Source organism: Balaenoptera acutorostrata, chromosome 3 (genome assembly GCF_949987535.1).
Source record: "Balaenoptera acutorostrata chromosome 3, mBalAcu1.1, whole genome shotgun sequence".
Taxonomy (NCBI): Eukaryota; Metazoa; Chordata; class Mammalia; order Artiodactyla; family Balaenopteridae; genus Balaenoptera; species Balaenoptera acutorostrata.
This window is the reverse complement of record NC_080066.1, coordinates 71,797,715-71,819,961: the sequence shown is the minus strand read 5'-3', so window position 1 is coordinate 71,819,961 and position 22,247 is coordinate 71,797,715. Positions and strand designations below refer to the sequence as shown.

The window sequence follows — 22,247 nt, the reverse complement described above, 5'->3', positions numbered from 1 at the left end:
GCGCTGCCCTCCAACGGGGGAAGGCGCAACGGGGCCAAGAAGAGCGCAGCTCTCTGCTCAGCGGGGTTCCCTTACGACAGTGCCGTCTAGTGGCCGGAGGAGCGAACGAGGCGCGGGAAGGAAACTGGGCGGGGGTCGGGGACAGAGAAGAAATCCAGAAAGGGGCAGTAACTTGCTGGAAATCACAGGACGAACTGTGGCACGTCCGTAGTCATCTATTTTTTTCCTTCGACAAATATATATTGAGTGCCTCCTATGTGCCAGGCAGAGCTGTAGACGCTGAGGATTAGAACACGGAGCAAGCCAGGCAAAAATCCCTGCCCCTTCATGGGGATGACATGGAGAGGGAAGGACCAGGACCTTGGGGATTTTCTGGGTGTCTTATTGTTATGGTGGAAAGAAACCTGAACTTGGAGTCAGAAAGCTTGGCTCTAGTACTAATTAATGACTTTCATCAGGTCAGTCTCTTTGAGCCATGGTTTCTTTATCTGTGAAACAGATGTACTAACGTCACTTAATTGCACTTAAGGAAAACCACGTGTGTCATACAAACACATAAAGATGAAGAAACTGGGGCCCAGGGTAGGGAAGTGAGTGGCTTGCTATTATCAGAACCAGAGGCAGGTCTCTTGACCCACAAGTTATTTCCTGTTCTACACCATACATTGGCTGAGAGAAAGAGAAAAGGGGAGCCTCGGGAGATGACTGGGAAAGTGGAAGGTGTAGAACAAAACAGTGGACAAGCTGGGCCTTCCCTATTTTCTATTATTACAAGGAACCATTTGTCAGAGGTGTGTGTCATTAGGCTTTATTTTAATAAGAGATCCATCTGGGTGCCATGTTCTACTCCTCAGTATGCAATTATTCACTCTGAGGTTAAATGAGTCTTTGCTCAGGCTTTTTTTTTTTCAGTTGAGTTCCCCTAAAAGTATAGTCATGTTTTCACTGGGATTCCTCTATGAATTTTGTGCAAAAAAAACCCAAAAAACCCCCAAACAAAAAAACACCTGAAAGTAGGTTTTAAGGCTTTGAATGCAGATGCATATGCTAACAAAATACAATGAAACATCTTGCACTTCATTTCATTCATCCAAATGTTTACTGAATCTCTGCCATGTGCCTGTCACTGTTCCAAGCACTGGGGCCACAACAGTGAATAAAGTAGGGAAAATCCTTGACTTTGTGCAGTTTATATTTGAATAAGAGGAAAAAGACCTCCCCAAAAGCAAAGAAAAAATATATAATTTTATGGAATTAAAAAAACAAGCTCCAATAGATAGTCGACAAGGACCTACTGTATAGCACAGGGAACTCTGCTCAATACTCTGTAATAACCTAAATGGGAAAAGAATTTGAAAAAGAATAGAAACATGTATATGTATAACTGAATCACTTTGCTATACACCTGAAATGAACACAACATTGTTAATCAACTATACTCCAATAAAAAATAAAAATTTTAAAAAAAAGAGAAAGATTGGGCTTCCCTGGTGGCGCAGTGGTTGAGAGTCTGCCTGCTGATGCAGGGGACACGGGTTCGAGCCCTGGTCTGGGAGGATCCCACATGCCGTGGAGCAACTGGGCCCGTGAGCCACAACTACTGAGCCTGTGCTCCACAAGAGAGGCCACGATAGTGAGAGGCCCGTGCACCGCGATGAGGAGTGGCCCCCGCTTGCCGCAACTAGAGAAAGCCCTAGCACAGAAACGAAGACCCAACATAGCAATCAATCAATCAATCAATCTTTACAAAAAAAATAAAAAAAAAAAAGAGAGAGATTAACAGTAAACCTCAGGGGAAAACAAAACAAAACACCAAAAAAAAGAAAAAAAGAAAAAAAAAAGCTCCAGAGAGGTAAAGGATGTGCTGAAGTCATATGTCTAATGACAGACAACTAGATTTGAATTCAGATTTCTTGGTTTTCAGTGTTATTTTCTCTTTCAATGGCAGGATTCAAAAGCCTCTAACCCTGAGAAATCTGTGGGGGGAACATCTCCATCACACACCCTGGCCACCTTGCATGTATCCACATAGGCCTCCTAGGCAAAGGCTGGAACCAACGGTTATCTGAGTTGTAGCAGAATGCTTTGTGATCTTTCCAGAACTGGAAAGGAACAGTCTTATGAAGACCTTGAGGCAATCTCCCCTGGGAGGCTGTCCTGGGACAACTTCTCATCCCCCCCTCCCAGGTTCTGATGAGGTGTGGGCTTTCTGCCCCACCCCCGTCAGAATAGAGCTGAGAATATAAAAACCTAGAACTGGCTGCAGCCTAGAACTGGCTCCTCAGAAGCCAGTTATCCCAGAACTTACATTGCAGTCACCTGGCCCCTTCTTTTTTTTTTTTTTTTTTTTTAATTTTATTTATTTATTTATTTATTTATGGCTGTGTTGGGTCTTCGTTTCTGTGCGAGGGCTTTCTCTAGTTGTGGCAAGTGGGGGCCACTCTTCATCGCGGTGCGCAGGCCTCTCACTATTGCGGCCTCTCTTGTTGCGGAGCACAGGCTCCAGACGCGCAGGCTCAGTAATTGTGGCTCACGGGCCTAGTTGCTCCGTGGCATGTGGGATCTTCCCAGACCAGGGCTCGAACCCATGTCCCCTGCATTGGCAGGCAGATTCTCAACCACTGCGCCACCAGGGAAGCCCCTGGCCCCTTCTTTTGCTTCAGTAGTGTCCTTTTTCATATATGGGACAAGGACCACTGGCACCTTGATGCATTCTTCCCTTTGTTATACATGTAAGTAATAAACTGTCTGAGGCTAAACTGGCTCCTTGGTTTTTTTGTTTTTTGTTTTTCGTGGCATGTGGGATCTTAATTCCCTAACCAGGGATTGAACCCTCACCCCTGCATTGGAAGGGCGGAGTCTTAACCACTGGACCACCATGGCAGTCCCTAAACTGGCTCCTTGTATGTTTACTGGCTGAATCAGTCAGGCCTGGGCCTTGCCAAACTTCTGTGTGCTTGACAAAGCCTACTTAGCTATATTATGCTGCCCTACACTCTAGGAACTCCTCAGGAAAAGGCACGTTATCTAGCACACGTGGTCTGAATAAATAGCATGGTGGGGTTGATACAAATCCGTCCCTGCTGTAGACTGAAAAAAATCGCAAAGCATCATGAGACAATCATATTTTGACATAATGGACAGCAGGCAGGTAAGTGTGAGTGAAAGCTAGGGTGGACAAGTGAGAACTCTTCCCAGGGAACCCTGGGCTGCATCTTGAAATCAGTGCCTATTTGAAGTAATCAGGTCCTCATCCAGTTCTGACCTCATGTTTTAGAGAACCTGACACCTTTTCACACGGAGCCTCATCAGAGACCAACCTGTCTCCCAGTCCACAATCTTCAGGCAGTGGTAATTTTGCTCAGGTACTCATGGATCAGAGCACGGATTCCTGGAGCCAGGCAGACCTGGGTTCACATCCTGGCTCCTCTCCTTACTAACAGATTAATATCGGGCCTCTCTAAGTTTTATTTCTCTCACCTGTAAAGTGACTTTTTCTTCCCTCCTATACTCGGATGATTTTTATTTAGTCTGCATATTATTCCAAATATTTTCTGTCTTGAATGTGCAACTGAGCTTAAAAGAGAAGAATCAGATGTCTCTGTTTTCTAATCCCAGAGTTATAACTCCCAGAAAGCATGGTTGCCTCATGCTAGCTCCCTATATAGGGAAGGATCAAGGGTTATAAAGGAAGAAAACAAAAAGACAAGTTACTCCCCAGTATCTTAGCACTATATAAAGTTGTAATCAAAATTTTTGTATTTCTTATCATAAACATTTTCAATATTGCTAGTTTCCTATTCATCATTTTGCACAGCTGTATAGTTTTCCATTGAGTTGTTATACCACAGTACATTTGGTCATTCCTAAGTCCCAATGTTTCAACATGTAATATGAACATCTTCATATATGCATCTTCTTTCCTTGAAATTATTTTCTTAGAATAAAATCCCCAAAGGGGAATTACAAGGCCAATCAGCATAAACATCTCCATTTATCTTGTTACATATTGCAAAACTGCATTCCAAAATGATTCCACAAAATCATATTGCCCTTAGTTACATTCAGCATGAATGTGCCAATTTCACTAAAACTTTTCTAGCACTGGGTGTTATCATCAACATGCATATTTTAAGCATCTACTTTCTGAAACATTGTACTCGATGCTACAGGATACCAAAAGGAAGCAATCTGTGTTCCAAGGAGATTTATAATCTAGTTGAGGAAACAGATCACAAGCATGTAATGTACACACTAATAGCAGTTGATTACAGGGTATGATGGGCTAGAGTTTGTTTTTCCACTTCCTCCATATTTTGTACCTTTTGGAGGCATAGTATAAACCAAGCTGCCATAACAAAAAAGAGCTTTTCAGCTGATTTTCTTTTTCAAATTTAAGTTTTTGAATAAAAGGGTATATAGTAAAAAATATTCTGCTATGCTGATCTTCCAGTCACCCAGTTTCCTTCCCCACAAGAAACTGATGTTATTGGTTTCTTGCATATACTGTCCAGTAATATTTTATGATACATGAACAAATGCTTATGTACAAATGTATTATTCCTCCCACTGCTCCACAATTTTTACATAAGTGGTAGCACACCAACTGTCTGTACCTGGCAACCACGTAGGCAGCCCAGAAAGCCAAGAATTATCAGGTAGGTCAAACTGGATAGGGTGGAAGGGCTACTCCCCGCACTCAAGGAAAGGGCCATCTCTGTACATTCTTCTGAACTGTGTATTGACAGGCTGAGGGGAAGATTTTTCTGGCAATGACTGGCTGCAATGCTCACCACTCTCCCGGCATAGTTAGGAGGTTACAGGGATATGAGCTGGCTGCCCGAATTCCCCATAGATGCCTGGGCTGATCTGTCAGTCTCTCTCCACTCTCAGCTTTGTGCCATCTAGATAGAGTAACCTGATTTCGGTTAAGGATATCTGGCTGGGTGATCCTGGGTGAGGCAAAAAACAGCCAAATTCTACAGCTCATTTTCCAAAACTTCTTCCAGGAATAAAAGATTCTGTAAAAAGGTGAACAAGGAGAATGTGTATGATCACTTGCCAAAGGCAGGAGTACAGACTTATGCCCTGAGCATGTGCTTCATCCAGAGGAAACACTCAGCAAATGCTTCTGATGGCCAGAGAAGGGAGAGGTGACCCTGGGCCACACGAGGCTGGAAAGGCTGCATCTGGAAGGGAGAACACAAAGACAGTGCTTCATTTGCATTTTAATTTGACTAGCATTATCATAAAACCATCAGCCCTACCTGTTTCAGCTTGGCAGGGCTACTTGTGCTCTGCCTTTTTAGCCCCTCTGCCATCTTTTAGCTTTAGAGTTTACCTGGATGCTACTCTTTCCCTTCTCCATTTCAATATCTTTTTTTTTTTTTTTACTGGATTCCTCATGGAGAAAGAGGTCCACAATAGCTGTCCTTCTCACAGGAAAATTTAGGAATAGCTGATAAGAACATTGGAGGGGAGTGAGTCTAATTCTCTTATTTGATGGATATAGAAACTCAGGCCCAGAGAAGTCATCCAGTAGGTTAGTGGTGGTTGAACCAGGCTGGATAAACCCCCTTCCATTGGACTTTTCTTATGGAGCATATGAGGCAAAATGTCATTCAGTCTCCTTGCTTACCAATAGACTTGGACTCAATTCGCCTTGGATAGAGGTCAGTTGATAGATCTCAGGGCTCAAATATGCTAAACTGAAATTATTTTTCTTTATTATACAGCCACCAGGATGACTAAAATTTAAAAGACTGAAAATACCACGGAAACGGAGCAACTAGAACTTTTAAACATTGCTTGTGGGAGTGTAAATTGATCAAAACCCTTTGTAAAACTGCCTAACGGTATCTACAAAAGCTCAACATACATATTCTATGACCTAGCAATTCCATTCCTAGGTATTTACCCAAGAGAATTAAGTACATATATCCACCAAAAGACAAGTACATAAATGTTCCTAGCTAAAAACTGAAAACAATGTCCATCATCAGGAGAATGGATAATTTGTGATACATTCATACAGTGAAATAAAACAAACAAAACCCAAAAAAGAATGAACTGGTGATTCACACAATATAGATAAATCTCAAATACATTATGTTGAATGAAAGAAACCAGACACAAAGTGTACATACTGGTAGATTCCATTTACATGAAATTCAAGAATAGACAAAAACTACTCTATGGTGATTGAAGTCAGGATAGTAATTATTGGGGTGTAGGAGATGGGAGGCAAAGGTACACTGACATGAGAGAACCTGTAGGATGCTGGAAATGTTCCGGATCTTGATCTAGATAGTAATTAATTACACAGGTATAAACATGCAAAAATTCAGCTTAAGTGGAACATTTAAAATTTGCCTGGTTCCTATACATAAGTTATACTTCAATTTTTTTTAAAGTGCCCTATATAGCATCTACATTGTAGTAAAAGCAATGCAATAAAAATAATTTTATCATTTCAAAAAATTATTATTTTTAAAATTCAAGACTATCAGGGTTACCGTTTTCATTATCTCATAACAGGCAGATTGCATCACCTCCAACTGGTTTGTCTACTACTAGTTTCTCCTCACTGAGAGGTTGTTTTGCCCGGCACATATTTGATTTTGCTGATCTCCTGTAACAAACTTCCTTGACTCTTATGTTTCTGTGGGATATAGTACAAACACCTCATTGAAACAAAGACTTTCCTAATCCACTCCTTATCTGTCTTACCAGACCCAGGGCAACCTCTCCCCTCCATGCCCTTAACCCCCAGTATGCAGAACATTTCATATCTCTTCGTCTTTGGTCTCCCGCCCTGTGCATCCACTGCCCTACCTCTGCTTTGTCCTCTCTCAAATTCCTCCTCCATTTCACTGTCCAGCTCTCAAGGATTTGCTCTCAAATGTCTGCCACTGGTTCCTACAACCCTTAGCTCCTACCTTCCTGCCTCTTTCTGAGCTCAGTATATTCCCCATATTAAAACCCTCTATATTTTATATGACCTACCCCCTGAGCTAAATATTTTCTGAGAACTGGCATCATTTCATCTCTGGATCCCTGGGCTCAGAACTTTGCTAAATAAATGGGTGCTAACAGAACTGAATAATAAGGTTCATTTTTGTCCCAGATTTCTGGTTTTCATAGTAATGTTGCTTCCTATTAAATTCTTCACTGCAAGCAGACTTGGGGATGAAAGTGGATACAGACGAGATAGTTTAAATTAGACATAAATTAGTGTTGTCTATAGTTTGGGTTTCCTTTTTCAAGAGAGACAAGTCTCTTGTGCTGTCCCATAGAATAGCTATTAATTTGTGACTATTTAAATTAATTAGAAGTAAATGAAAAAAAATTCAGTTTCTCAGTTTCTTTAGCCACATTTCACGTACTCAGAAGCCCCATATGGCTAGTGGCTACTGTTATGGACAGCGCAGAATGGAGTATTTCCATCATCGTATGAAGTTCTATGGGATAGCGCTGGAAATCTCTGGCCTTTACGCTTACTCTCCCCTCTTAGAACACTCTTCCATCCTCTCCCACACCTCTTCCCCTATAACCATTATCACCCTTATTATGTCTGTAATTGCTTGTGTCTTTTAATAGACTAAGGGTTCCAGGACGGCAGGTGCTGTGTCTTACTCCTGAAGCTCCGGTGCTTAGCTTTGAAGCCCGGGCACACAGTAGGCGCTCAGTAAATGTTGAATTAATGAATGACAAATGGGAGGAACCTTCCAGATACACCAATCCAAGCCCGTTCTCCATGCTGATCGTTTCCTCATCAGTCTCCAGCGTTTTTTAATTTTTACGCTTATTTTTAACCGTCCTCTAGAAAAAGAGAGGTAACTGCAGAGCACCTGTCGACTCCGGAGGCGGCAGCAGCAAGCAATGGCGTCACACGCTCCTGGGCCCGCCCCCTCCCGCCTCCGCCCCGCCCCGCCCCACCCCGCCCCCACCCGGCTCGCCTAGAAGCCCGAAGCCCGGAGCCCGCGCCGCTGCTTCCCCTGCTCGCCACTGCGCAGGCGCGGCCCGCGAGCGTGGGTCGTGTAGAGGCAGCGGGCTGCCGGCACTCCGGAGCGAGGTGGTGTTGCGGCCTGTGTTCGGCCAGCTCCAGCCGCGCACAACCTGCCTGAGGCAGTGAGCCTAGTCTCCCCGCGCCCTGGGCAGTGTGGTCATGGAGAATCAGGTGCTGACGCCGCACGTCTACTGGGCTCAGCGGCACCGCGAGCTGTATCTGCGCGTGGAGCTGAGTGACGTGCAGGTAAAGGCAGGGCGGCGGGACGTGCGCGGGTCTCGGCTCCTGGGAACCGCTGGGACCCCAGTCCCCTTTGTCCGGGTGTGTACCGGAGAGCCAGTAGCGCGCCAACGGGATCCAGGACGCGGTGCGCTCTCGGCATCCAGGCCCGAGCAAAAGCTGGCCCACATGGAGGCAGACCCTGGGCGCGACCCCCTGAAGGCTTCAGGTACCTCGGGTGCTGCGTGAGCCCCGCGCGGGCCTCGGAGGCTGCCCCGGGCCTCCTCTTTGTTCGCAGTCTGCGGCCTGGTGGAGCCCGAGCCTGGCCCTGGAGGCCTGGCCGTCGGAGTTCGTGTTTGCCGAAGCTCTTCGAGGCGTGGGATGTCGTTGGGTCGGGGGTGCAGTGTGACAGTGGCTTGCCGGGCCGTGGCTGGACGTCTAGCGCTGGCCTGAGAGGTCCAGCGGGTCCCCTCGGACCTTCACGAGGCCCGCCGCTGCCTTGGAGGGGTCACACCCACCTCCCAACCATTAAGTGATGGAAATAATTCTTGTTAATTTTAGTTCTAAAGTCCATAAGACCCCGAAGAAGTGATTCCTACCCCCCCCCCCCACCCCCGTTCTTAAGGATGTGAGCTCAGGTTTGCTGAGTTGCATAGAGAACTACAAAATTAAGTTACATTGAGTATTTATGCTTGATCTCATTGGCTCTCATAAGAACAGGCTGAGGCCTCCTAAATGGTGGAGCTCTCAGGACCTGTGTACCCCTTTGTCTCGGTCCAAACCATCCAGGATTCCCGTTTTTGAGGAACTGGAGTTTTCAGTCTGGAATGTTCTTTCTACATTCTTAACTCCCTACTCTCCTTGACATCTATGGCACTTTGTAACCTCCTTCACTCCCCTTAACTCTCTCTGCCTCAGTCAGGTGTTTATGTTCGGATCTGTCAGCCCATCTGGTATACTGTCTTGCAAGGTGTAGGTGCTCATTGAGTGTGGACTTGAATTTGTTGAATTTAATCTTTTCTTCTGGAATATAAACCTGTTTTCCCATTGAAACTTAAGACAATACTGACCAGAATGCCTTTAAATAGGCTGTGTCATTTAATGTGTTAAACCAGGCTGAATTATACTTTTGCGTCAGAGGATGTATAAATGTTCTTTGCTGTGTCCCTCTACTCTGCTCCAGGGTGTTTTAATAAAAAAAGGAAAAAACAAACAAAATCTTTGTAGATGGGGATCAAAGTGTCCTTCTAGAGAGGATTCTAACATCAGTCAATAAGAAAAGTACGGAACTTGTGTCATGGCAATCTCTCTTAAGTATTCAGTTAAACATTGTGTAGACCAATTAAATAAACTCAGGCCCTCTCTAGTTGTAATAAGGATGGAATATTCTGGGATACTTTTGAAGCTACAAACAGAAAAGATGTTTTTAGGTGAAGTGGGGTGGTGTTGGAAAAAAATGGAAACTAGTTGGGCAAATGAAAGAATGCATCATACTTAAATTTTTCCTGAAAGATCTAAACCTTTTAGTTAAGAAACATGAACACATGTGTTAATCATATTTGGTATATTTTAAAACATAAAGGTATGTGTTTGGAATATATTATAGTTAAAGAAATGTAACGGTGGAGGGAAAAATGGAATTTTCTTTTGGAGAGAGAAATCCTTTTTTTATTATTTGGGAAAAAATAAATCTTTTTCCCCAATTGAGTTTTTGGTTTTTCTTGGATTTCCCATCTGCAATTCTGAGGCATCCATTTCAACTACCATTAGTTTTAATGTAACATGTTAATACCATTCATAAAAGAAACCCCCTACCATGTGTGAAATACTACAGATTTACAAAAATGAGTCAGACTCAGCTTTCCAATGGCATTCTATCTAGGAGGAAGCATATTATATACTAACAAAAAGTTTTGTGCATGAGTATGTTTATTTGTAGAGTCGGAGTTGAATACTGAACCAGGTCCCTAGTGTTAAAGGAATTTGTTATCTCTCTTTTCGTTAGTTAGAGGTGACTTCCAGAAATAAGATGAAGTATTCTTGTCAAACTGAGACTGGGAGAACTTCCCAGAAGGAGAACGGCAAAGACTTTCAGATTGTCCAACTTGTTGTATGTGTCAATGCCCTACAGCCAAAGAGCTCCAGGAACACACCTCTAGTTAAACAAGTTGTGTTTATTGCTCATATCAGCAAGGGCGAGCATACTCCATGGGTTTGCTCAAAATTGATTATAGAATTTGGACTTTGGTGATTGGGAGACAGACTAAGGAAGCAAGGATTCGCTTTAGATTAGATGCTGTCAGAAAGCGGGCAATTCTGTGGTTGGGTATGTGAATAAATTTTATATATAGGGAAGAGAGACCAGAACAAGAATAAAACTAATTGGTAGAGAAGTGGCAGTCACTTATTTTGGCCAAGAGAAGAAGGGTGTCTGATATTTTGTGGGTGGCATTGTGGCCATGTTTTTATCTGTGCTTACACAAAATTATGAAATGGCCTTTGTCTCATTTTATCAAGGTATTCTGTGAGATTATGTCCAATAGCAGAATAACGTGTTCTAGCTGTGAGTGCCAGGCCAGCTTTTGAATGTCAGGGGCTGCTCCTTTTTAAAAATTTCCCAATTAATTGTTTTCTGCAGGGCTTGTGAAACTGGTGATTCTGGCTTGGGATGAAGCAATTCGTTTACTTGTTTAATGAAAACCGTTTGTGGAGCACCTACTTTTGTCTCACCTTAAGCTAGGTGCTGGGTTGTTGGATAGCTCTCTATCGCCCCCTGCTCTTCGTAGCATATGTGTAAGTGAGTTTGAATGTTGAATTCCAGTCTGGGTGCATCAGCCCTGCTCCTTTCCCTTTCTGAGACACAGAGAACCGTCAGGTTTTCACATCTCTCCTCTGTCTTTGGAGCTGCAGACAGTGGGGCTAGGGCAGGGTTACTTTCAGAATAGAGTTTGTTTTCAGGATAAGCATGAAGGACAGATTGTGCCAACAATCATAGTTGTTAAAGCATTTGTTCATTTATCAAGGTTTTTGTTTGTTTCAGTTATATGAGGGCAGTGTGCATAGCTCTGTTTGGGAGCTGTTTGAAAGATACTGTTCTTGACCTTACCTAATAGAGAGTCTGGTGGAAAGAGTGGTAACTGAAGGCATGAGATTGGGTCCTTGCTCTTCCACTTAATATCTGGTGTCTGTGGATTATTCACTTAACCTTTATGAGCCTGAGTCTTTTCATGTAAATAAATGTGAATAATAACACCTAATTCACAGGATTGTTTTGAGGCTTAAATTGGATAATGGATTTGAAAGTGCTTTGTGAATTCTAGTGTGCTATTCAAGTGTAAGGGATTATTGTTGTGATACTAAACCTTAGATGAGAGAGAGAAGCACAAAGAGGAATAGAACAGAATAGAGGCTGTTAGCAGATTTATCCATATATGAAAACGTATTGAACAACAGTGGTGCCTTTACAAATTAATAGGCGAAAGGATGAACCATTCAGGAGATTGTATTGGGACAATTGGTAATCTAAATGGCAAAAAGATAAAGTAAGATCTTGCCTTATGCCGTGCACAAAAGTCAATTTCAGGTGGGCTAATGAACTAAATGCATAAAGCAAAACTACTAAAAGAAAATGCAGGAGACTGTCTTTATGATACTGGAACAGGGAAGAATGTGTTAAACAAGACACAAAAACATAAACCCTAAAAAAAAAGATGGCAGATTTAAGACAAGCTTGAGGCAGATATTTGTGGCACATATCACTGAGCTCTTCCTTAAATGCCCAAGGAGACAGTATGTTCATTACGGCAAAAAAAAATTGAAAACAACCTCAGTACTTATCAACAGGAGAATGGATAAACTGTGGTATATTTATACAACAGCACACTGTACAACAGCTAAAATAAATGAAACAGAACCAGCTGTATCTATGGATAAAGTTTAGAAATATATCAAATAAAAAACAAGTTGAAGAATTATATGTATTTATATTATATATATGAAACCATTTATGTAACATGTAAAATAAAAGTTTGTATTGTAATGAATACCCAACGTGTTGTACATGAGTAAAGAAATACAGTGGGAATGATAAACTCCAATTCTAGAATAGTGGTTGAGCTTCCCTGGTGGTGCAGTGGTTAAGAATCCACCTGCCAATGCAGGGGACATGGGGTTGAGCCCTGGGCCGGGAAGATCTCACATGCCATGGAGCAACTAAGCCCGTGCACCACAACTACTGAAGCCCGTGCACCTAGAGCCCGTGCTCTGCAACAAGAAAAGCCACCTCAATGAGAAGCCCGTGTACTGCAATGAAGAGTAGCCCCTGCTTGCTGCAATTAGAGAAAGGCTGCGCGCAGCAATGAAGACCCAACGCAGCCAAAAATAAATAAATAAATTAGAAAAAATCATAAAATCTGTCATTTTATATAATCTCACTCTTGTACACATAAATATGAAAATATAAGCAAAAAAATTGGTGGAGGTGTTCCTAAACCATCTTCATATTTCAGAATCCACTTTTTTTTTTTTAATGTTTATTTTGGCTGCGCCAGGTCTTAGTTGTGGCATGCAGGATCTTCGTTGCGGCATGCAGGATCTTTAGTTGCGGCATGTGGACTTCTTAGTTGTGGCATGCATGTGGGATCTAGTTCCCCGGCCAGGGATCGAACCTGGGTCCCCTTCATTGGGAGCTCAGAGTCTTACCCACTGGACCACCAGGGAAGTCACAGAATCCACTCTTCTGAATCACATTTCTACTCAGAGATGTCACTGTCCATGTTTTTCCATATAGTATCATCCTCTGTGCCATTAAGAGCACTAAATGCAGCATTTCTGAAAGAACGCTGTACTGTTATCTCATTTTTTTTTCAAGCCATCCGTACCTATTTATAAGTTTTGATGCTGGCACATTCTTGCGACACAAACCAGGACTCATACTACTTCCTTAAATGGCTTTTAAGTGGTTTATTGGCTGAAATATTGAGTTACAGCTGTGTAGTCATGCCATCTGGAATAACAGCCAAGCTCCCATATGCTAGACAGTGACAACCATGTCATGGTTGCTACTTTGCCAAAGCAAGTGTAAGGTGCTGCTGTCAATTTTAATAAGTATCCTGATTTTAGAGATATTAAATTTGAGAAAAATGTCCATTTTAGAATTAATGAGATATTAATTTCATTTTGGAGTTGTCAGTTAATAAGTTTTAGTATTTAAACCCCTGAGGCAGGATGAGATCACCAGGAAGAGAGTATGGATCAGAGATTACCAAATCATGCCCAAAACATGTCATGATTAGGAGCCTGGGGCTGTTTGCCTTGGTTTTGCCACTTGCTGATTTTGTAATCTAAACTAGTTACGTAATCTCTGTAAGCCTCCGTTTCCTTGTATGTAAAATTGTTATATGAATAGTGCCTATTTTATAGGGTTTTTGTATGTGTGTGAGATAGTAATGTGGAACACTTTGAAAAATAATTGGCCTATAGTGAGTGTTCAATGAATGTTAGTGAAATGAGCTGGGTGAGGAAAGTGGCTAATGGGAGAGGATAGGGTTCATATTAAGGGGGTAGCTATTGTCATTCAAGAATGCAGATCTGAGGTTGGCATCTAATTCTTCTAATTTTTGAAGAAGAAGCTGAAAATCCAGAGTTTTTAAAATGAAAAAACCTCATAGTTTTATACTTATTCAATAAATATATAAATGCTTACTGTGTGCTTAGTAGTCTCCTAGACTCTGGGACTTGGGCATGAGCAAGGCAGACAAGGTCCCTGCTCTCATGAAGTTTATATACTGAGTGGCGGTGGCGGTGCAGGAAGACTGGCAATAGAAGCAGATAAATTCATCAGATAGTTTCAGATAACCATGAATGTTATGAAGAAAGTAAAGCAAGAAAAAAAATATGAGAAGGAATCACGAGAACTATTTCAGATTGGGTAGTCAGGGAAGGTCTCTTGGAGGAGGTGACATTTGAGCAGATATCTAAATGTTAAGAAGCCGTGCAAAATTATGGGGACTGAATATTATAGGGAGAGGGAACAGCTACTGCAAAATTCCAAGGTGCAAAGTACTTTGTGGTGAATTAAAGTTAAAAATTAATAAATAAAAAATATTCTCTGTAGGCCATATAAAATATTGTGGGTTCAGTTTGGCCCAAGATGCCAATTTATGTCAGAAAACTGATAGATATTAAAAACTGATAAGAGAGGGACTTCCCTGGCGGTCCAGTGGGTTAGACTCTGCGCTCCCAATGCAGGGGGCCTGGGTTCAATCCCTGGTCAGGGAACTGGATCCTGCATGTATGCTGCAGCTAAGAAGTCTGCATGCTGCAACAAAGAGTCCACATGCCACAATGAAGATCCTGCATGCCGCAACTAAGACCCAGTGCAGCCTAAATAAAAACAAAAAACCCACAAAAACTGATAGAGATAAGAAGCAGCCCAGGACTGCGTCCTGAGACACTTAAACATTTAGAAGTTGGGCCGAGCAGAAAGCATCAGCTGAGGAGGTTGAGAAGGAGTAGCCTATGAGGCATAAAATCCAATGCAGTGTCCTGTAGTGTCCTCGAAGCCAGGAAAGAGGGATATTTCAGTGGGGTGTGGTCCGCTGTGTCCAGTGCTGCTTAGCGGTTGAATAAGACGAGATTGTGTGTCTATTGGATTTGGCAATGTGGAGGTTATTGATGATCTTGGTAATAACAGTTTCAGTGGAGTGGTGAGGATGGAGGCTAGGTCAGAGTAGATTTCAGAGTATTTGTGGTAGGGAAGAACAGATGATTGTAGATAACTTTTAAAGAAGTTTTCCTTGGTGGAGGGAAGGGATGAGCAAAGAAATCAGTGGTCTTGGAGTTCAGAGAATAGAGAGATCACTATGGCCAAGGATGTGGACCTTGAGCTGTGTTTTTAAGTATAAGTAGAATTTGGATCCAAAAAGGGGATTAAAGAGAATAGGTACTGTCATATACACCCAAAAAGAATGAGTGAGATCTCTATGAACTGGTAAGGATTGATTTAGGTGAAAAAAGCAAGGTGCCTAAGAATGTATATTCTGTGCTATCTTTTGTGTAGAAAGAAGGGGAAATAAGAATGTCTGAATATATTTATTTATTTTCCCAAACATATACACACACAGAGGAAAGATAAACCAGGTGCCACTGAAGTGGTTACCTACGGGTGGTGAGTGGGAATGTGGTGGAGGGGGATGGGTTTGGAAATAGGACTTCTGAAGATACCTGTCTGTAAAGTTTGACTTTTGAATGATGTAAATGTTTTACATACTCAAAACTAAAATTCAATAAAAAAGGATAAAATGAAAAATCTTGAAATTAAATACAATCAAAAGGACCTAACTGTATATCAAATTGATAACATAACCATACAGATAAATAACTTAGTACAAGTAACGTTTGAACACAGTGCTCTGGTTCTTTTTTATTTATTTATTTATTTATTTATTTATTTATTTATTTATCTATTTTTGGCTGTGTTGGGTCTTCGGTTCGTGCGAGGGCTTTCTCCAGTTGCGGCAAGTGGGGGCCACTCTTCATCGCGGTGCGGGGACCGCTCTTCATCGCGGTGCGCGGGCCTTTCTCTATCGCGGCCCCTCCCGTCGCGGGGCACAGGCTCCAGACGCGCAGGCTCAGCAATTGTGGCTCACGGGCCCAGCCGCTCCGCGGCATGTGGGATCTTCCCAGACCAGGGCTCGAACCCGTGTCCCCTGCATTAGCAGGCAGATTCTCAACCACTGCGCCACCAGGGAAGCCCAGTGCTCTGGTTCTTTAGTAGATATACTCTAAGGACAAAAAGAACTGCAAATAAATGTTGTACTTTATTTATAGGTTTATTGTTAGTAAAAATATTGATGTAATTCTGAAACCTTTAGGATCAAAGAAGTAAATGTGTTAATGTTATTAGGAACCAAGATATTCACCATAAGGAGATACAAATATTAAATAACAGAAGATAAGGAGAAACCCTATAATGTAAATTTTTAATTTATTTTTTGGCTGCACCATGCGGCCTGTGGGATCTTAGTTCCCCGACCAGGGATCGAACCTACATCCCCGGCGTTGGAAGCACGGAGTCTTAACCGCTGGACCGCCAGGGAAGTCCCATAATTTTGAATTGGGCATTTCAGTATGACAACATGATTTTTTTTTTTAATTATTTATTTATTTATTTTATGGCTGTGTTGGGTTTTTGTTTCTGTGCGAGGGCCTTCTCTAGTTGCGGCAAGTGGAGGCCACTCCTCGTCGCGGTGCGCGGGCCTCTCACCATCGCGGCCTCTCTTGCTGTGGAGCACAGGCTCCAGACGCGCAGGCTCAGCAGCCGTGGCTCACGGGCCCAATTGCTCCGCGGCACGTGGGATCCTCCCAGACCAGGACTCGAACCCGTGTCCCCTGCATTGGCAGGCAGATTCTCAACCACTGCGCCACCAGGGAAGCCCGACAACATGATATTTTAAAGTCCTAGCTAGACACTAAAGATGAGCATTGAGTATACCTCAATGTGCCCAGATCATGGCTTCTAAATTACAATTCCACAGTAGAGGAACTATGAAGCCCCTTGAAGAAATGGCCAATTATTCCGGGTCTGTGCCAGAGAAAGTACAACATCCTCAAAGGCTACAAGGTCATATCAGAATAATACAGGAGCTGGTTTGAAGGGATTTCAAATTTGTGACAATTTGTGACCAAATTTGTGACAATTTGAACACCAAAAAGAATAAGAATAATATTAGATTTTGGCAGAGTGGATTAAAAAGGAAATCCACAACTCCATAATGATAGTCAAAAAGAAATAAAGAAGACCAGTTTGTGGGCTGAGAGAGGGGGGCAGGAGGTGGGTGTGGTTATAAAAGGGCACCATAAGGGATCTGGAACTGTTCAGTATCTTGACTGTGATGTTGAGTAGACGAACATATACATGTAATAAAATTGTATAGAACTTACACAGACACACACAAATGAATACAAATCAAACTGGGAAAATTCAAACAAGATAGGTTGAGTGTATCAATGTCAATATCCTGATTGTGATATTATACTATAGTTTTGTAAAATGTTACCATTGAGGGAAAGTGGGCAAAGAGGACAAGGAATCTCTTGATATTATTTCTTTCTTTCTTTCTTTCTTTTTTTTTTTTTTTTTTTTTTACTGAAATGTATTCCTTAACTACTACCACCTTTGGAGAAGCTGAACCTGACATGCCCAGTGTACTGCTGGGTACGAGTTAGCATCTGAAATCTGGCTTATAGAATGCTTAGTGAAATCCAGGCCCTGTGCTGTGGCTAGATGCTTAAACCTTGGTTTCACACATCTATGTCTGAGGAGAATAAACTGGGCCCCCCAAACTCCTTTTTTCCTTCTAAGTGAATTAAGATATGGGGAACACAGAGTGGGGGCAAGAAGTGACTTAGGTAGGAAGTGTACCACCAAGACTTCCCAGAACTCTAGCTTTCATGATAATATTCACACCAAAACCCTGTTTCCCTTATAGAGGAACGATGCCCCTGAAAGTGTAGCCTTTTCTGATGAGGTTCCGTAATTCCATCTTCCTGGCACAGAAAAGATCATCTAGATTGTTAGCCCCTTTGGGTAAGCTTCTCAGCCTGAAGTCTGTACTCTCACCGGGGAGGTTCTTAACCTAAAGCTTGGCTCAAATGCTCCCCCAAGCCAGCCTTCATGCTCCCCCTTTTCCTAACGCTCTTGGCTATGAATAGAGCATCTAGGCTCCCACTGCCTTTTAGTATAACCCTCCCCCCCCCCCCCCCCCCCCCCGCTTCACCTTCTGTCTGTCTTGTTGGTTTCCTTTGATGCATGATGGAACACAGAGAGTGGAGCCTACAGGAGAAAAATGAATGAACTAGCTGTGGCACTGGAAACAGGCTGCTTCTTGCTTATAATTTTGAGCTGGGAGTTAGGAGATAAACGGTTTCTCATCCACTGAAAAAAGAGTTCAGTTGTTTCACTTTAAATTATGCTGCTAAAAGGCATGTAGCAACTTCTGGGAATAAATGAACAATTTGGAGAATTTCCATCTCTTCTAGTCTTGGTTTGGATAGGGGTTAAGAGCGTGCAGCCTGAGGCTGAAGCACTGCATGTTTCATTTTCATCCAACCGCCTGTAATCCGCAGCCCTTCCCTTAACCTGTAGGAATTAATTTATTTTTCATGTTGCAGCATGGGTCTCACTCCTTGGTGAGGCTGTCCCCAACCATTCTATTCCCACTGTGCTCACTTTATTCTTAATGACTGTAACACTTAACTGCTTTTTACTACTCTTTTGGTCTTGAGCATATGTTACTTGATACTATATCGTTTCTTCTCACAGGAAATGACTCAACTGTTCTACTAGATTCTCTGCCTCCACAGCTGAGGGACTGAGTCTTAGAGATCTGTGTATTCCTCCGTAGCGCCTCACACGGCACCATGTACCATTTACCATGAGCAGAACGGACTGACTCAGTATCTGATTGTTCTGCACAGCAGAGCAGTTTAGGGTCCTTCTTGCAGGAGCCTGCAATCTCAGATGGGTACAGATAGACATAGAGAAACCCTACACAGAGATGTGGATAAATGACCAAACATATTCTCTGGGGGAAGCACAAGGCAGGAGGTCGAGTGCCCAAGGCAGATGGATGGAGGGAAGTAAGCCCCTGGTTTTAATTCCATTTTTCTCATTAAAATGCCATTCTTGCATCCTTGGTCTCTTTCCACAGAATCCTGCCATCAGCATCACTGAAAATGTGCTGCATTTCAAAGGTCAGTATCCTGGCAAATGTTCTCAGTCCTCTACACAGTTAAAGAGACGTAGTGGTGGTTGCTTTTTATTTTTATCTGTTTATTTTATTCACTTTCTGTTGATGCTCACCACTCTGATACTTGTGGGATAAGCTAGAATGTTTTGCGATGTATGATTAGAAAAGTCAGTAATTTGTTTAATATCCTGTTTTCCCCTGGGAGAGGCAGTAGATATAGAGAAAAGGTATCATGGGCTAGAAAACAGATTTATATCTTCTAGCTCTAAATCTGCGACCACCTCGGACAACTTATTCACTTCTCTGGACCTATAAAATGAGGGTATTGGGTTATAATCTGTGTTTCTCAAACTTGAGGGTCCATGGACACCTGAACACACGTCCACAGGATCCTCCAGGGCCATAGACCCTAGATTAAGAAACGTGTTATGGATTAAATATGGTCACTTTAAGTGGTATTTAGCTCCATTGCAGCTGTGAACACAGTCGCAAACACTGAACTCCTGCGGTAGTACTTGATTATAAGGTAGCCATCTAGATGACCCAGAATATGATTCTTTTTAAAAATATTATAACAAAACCCCCCAAATAGAAATTTTCTTAATGACACTTTGTGGCTCCCTGATATACTTACAGACCAGTTTAATAAGCACTGCACTCTCGATGACATCTAAAAGCTTTCCAGCTCTGACAGTCTTTGATTCTGTGAATCTGCCTCCATCTCCTTCCTCCTCAGTTCACCAGCAAATTTTCTGCTGTGCCTAAGAGGGTAGGTCTGGATTCATTGTTACCCAGTAGGGTAACAGTGAAAATAGGGTGGGATTCTCCCTGCTCTCTCTCTGTTCTGGTTCCTTGGAATGTCGTTAGTAAGTGACTGGGATTATGGGAGATTGAAGAGTTTCTGCTTTACATGAGACTCCATCTACCTTAATATACTTGCCTGAAACACAACCTGGCTTTTGAATCTACTTTTCCAGGTGAGAGCAGTGGTGGTGGCAGCTCAGATTTTGAGGGGGAGCTAAACATTTGAAAGGAAGTTAAAATGATAAAAGTGTATCTTGCCACGTGAAGCTTATAGACTGTCCTACCTTAAGGAATTTGTGGTCTTAGAGAACGGTAGCCACCTGTAGCACACATTAGGCAAGTCATACCACATATGGCCAGATGAAGAAAGATAATCGCAGGAGGGAACCAAGTGAGAGAGTCAGAGGGCAGGGACGTCCCGCAGTCACTGGCTCCTAGGCACAGCACCTGCTGGCTTTGGGGAAAGGAGCCATGCCAAGGCACAGGAATGGCATGATGGTCACCCTGAGGACTTGCCTCCTAGTTCCATTTGTCCTCTCAGGAATGAGCTGAGAAAATGTTATTTTTCTTTTTTGTTCCATTTGGGATGTGCTAAAGGAAAAGTCAGCTGCTCCATCATCTACCCCTGGTTGGAAGGTGTTAAATTTACAGCTTTCTTTGAGACAGTCCAGCATTTCTGTGTACCCTGTGGCTTTCCTTAACCGCAGTCAAGATAATACACCTACTTGATTTTTCTCTGCTGTGGATTCAGAGCCAAAGTAAATGTGAAAGTTAAATTTATATCTATGTGTTACCTTTGGCTTTGCTTTCTGTATTCTTTTTCCTGCCTGTTATTTGTACTGGACATCATTGAGGCCGCATTCGAAGATTAAGTAAATACTCTGGAACTGCTCACCAGAAAGACATAAGGAGATAAACTTTTGTCCAGGATTTAGCTTATCTAGCTGTTGAGTAGCTCTGCTCACAAGCCCCCACTCATTTGCAGGGCCCATTAATATTTGCATATCCCTGAAAGAACTGCACTAAGCTAACATTTGAATGGCCTCGCTCTGCACAAGTTCAGAGTAACCCACATTTCTTTCTTTATAGCTCAGGGGCATGGTGCCAAAGGAGACAATGTTTATGAATTTCACCTGGAGTTCTTAGACCTTGTGAAGCCAGAGGTATGTTCTTTCCTTCCTCACTTCCCTGTCCATTTTAAGAAATAAATACTCATAGTTTTGTGAAATGGGGAGCAAGGATTCTGGGGAAGAAGAAGATAAACCAAAGTAGAATATACTTTTGTTTGGAATAGAGCCCAAGTTTTAGCTTCAGAGGAAGAGGAAAGTTGGAGAACCTGAGTCGAATCTGGGCTCTGCCATTTATTAGTGGTGTGAATAATTCTCCTCACCTCTTTGAGTTTCAGTTTCCTCATGTGTTACGTGAAGGATTGGGTTAAGTGATCTCTATGGTTCTTTCCAGCTCTGAGATTCTTAATAGTCAGCAGTGGTTTAAGGGGTAGAGAATCTGTCTGGGGTTTGCTTTGGAGGCAAAGGGAGAGGCCATATAGAAGAATGATGAGCTGGAACAGCCCCTAAGAATTTGAGTTTAGTTGAGAAGACTCTGTAGTGAAAGACTCCCTTTGAAAAAGTTGTAACTGATACAGTACAGTTCTGGCCTTGAGGCAGGCCTTTCTAAAACAATGCCAGAAACCAATGACCATTTGAATTGAGTCATCTTCATGGGAGGAAAATTTGGAAGATAATGGTGCACTTGAGAAGGTGATTGGATGTAGTGCCTTGCATGATGTAGATCTGGTAGGACGTTCATGCCAGTTTCTGCTAGGATAACCAGGAACTATCTGCCTTTCTTATCTTGCTTTCCTCCTGTGTCATTCACGGGGGGAACCAGAGAAAGACATGGCTGTTTTTACCAGTTCTTCCTTGTACCAGCCTTGGTCTGGATGTTTTCTTTGCTTCAGGACTTTTAGGAACAAAGAAGGAAGGGGAATAAGTATACCGTGCAGCTTCTCTGTATGGCCACAGTGGTTTGTCCAGTTTCAGGGGAAGGAGCAGGGGATGTGGGAGGGCATTCTCACGTTCTTGCTTTCTCTCCTAGCTGGTTTACAAACTGACCCAGAGGCAGGTGAACATCACGGTACAGAAGAAGGTGAGCCAGTGGTGGGAGAGACTCACCAAGCAGGAGAAGCGCCCACTGTTTTTGGCCCCTGACTTTGATCGTTGGCTGGACGAGTCTGATGCTGAAATGGAGCTCAGAGCCAAGGTCAGTAAGGACCTTAGGATCTAGACAGAAGTCATGAGGAACGCAAGTTATTTGGGCCACCTCAGATATCTATCAGAATCTGATAGAATAAGGACAAAGTTATAAATTCCCTGAAAGACCTGGAGATGTGGTTTTATAGAAGTACTGGTCATGTATTTTGTAGGCTGTCCCTCAGTTGGGATTTGTTTGATGTTCTTCTCATG

The 22,247-nt window shown here is 42.7% G+C and overlaps 1 protein-coding gene across 1 annotated transcript in view; it reads left to right on the top strand.

Annotated features, from left to right (window-relative positions):
* Positions 1–7,976: 7,976 nt before the first annotated feature.
* HACD3 (3-hydroxyacyl-CoA dehydratase 3) overlaps positions 7,977–22,247 on the top strand; it is a 33,301-nt gene continuing 19,030 nt past the window's right edge. The window contains exons 1-4 of the mRNA XM_007166035.3: positions 7,977–8,254; positions 18,940–18,982; positions 20,872–20,945; positions 21,880–22,044. Of these exons, the coding sequence (XP_007166097.1) occupies positions 8,168–8,254; positions 18,940–18,982; positions 20,872–20,945; positions 21,880–22,044 (369 nt within the window). The 5' untranslated portion in view covers positions 7,977–8,167. The remainder of the gene's footprint in view (positions 8,255–18,939; positions 18,983–20,871; positions 20,946–21,879; positions 22,045–22,247) is intronic.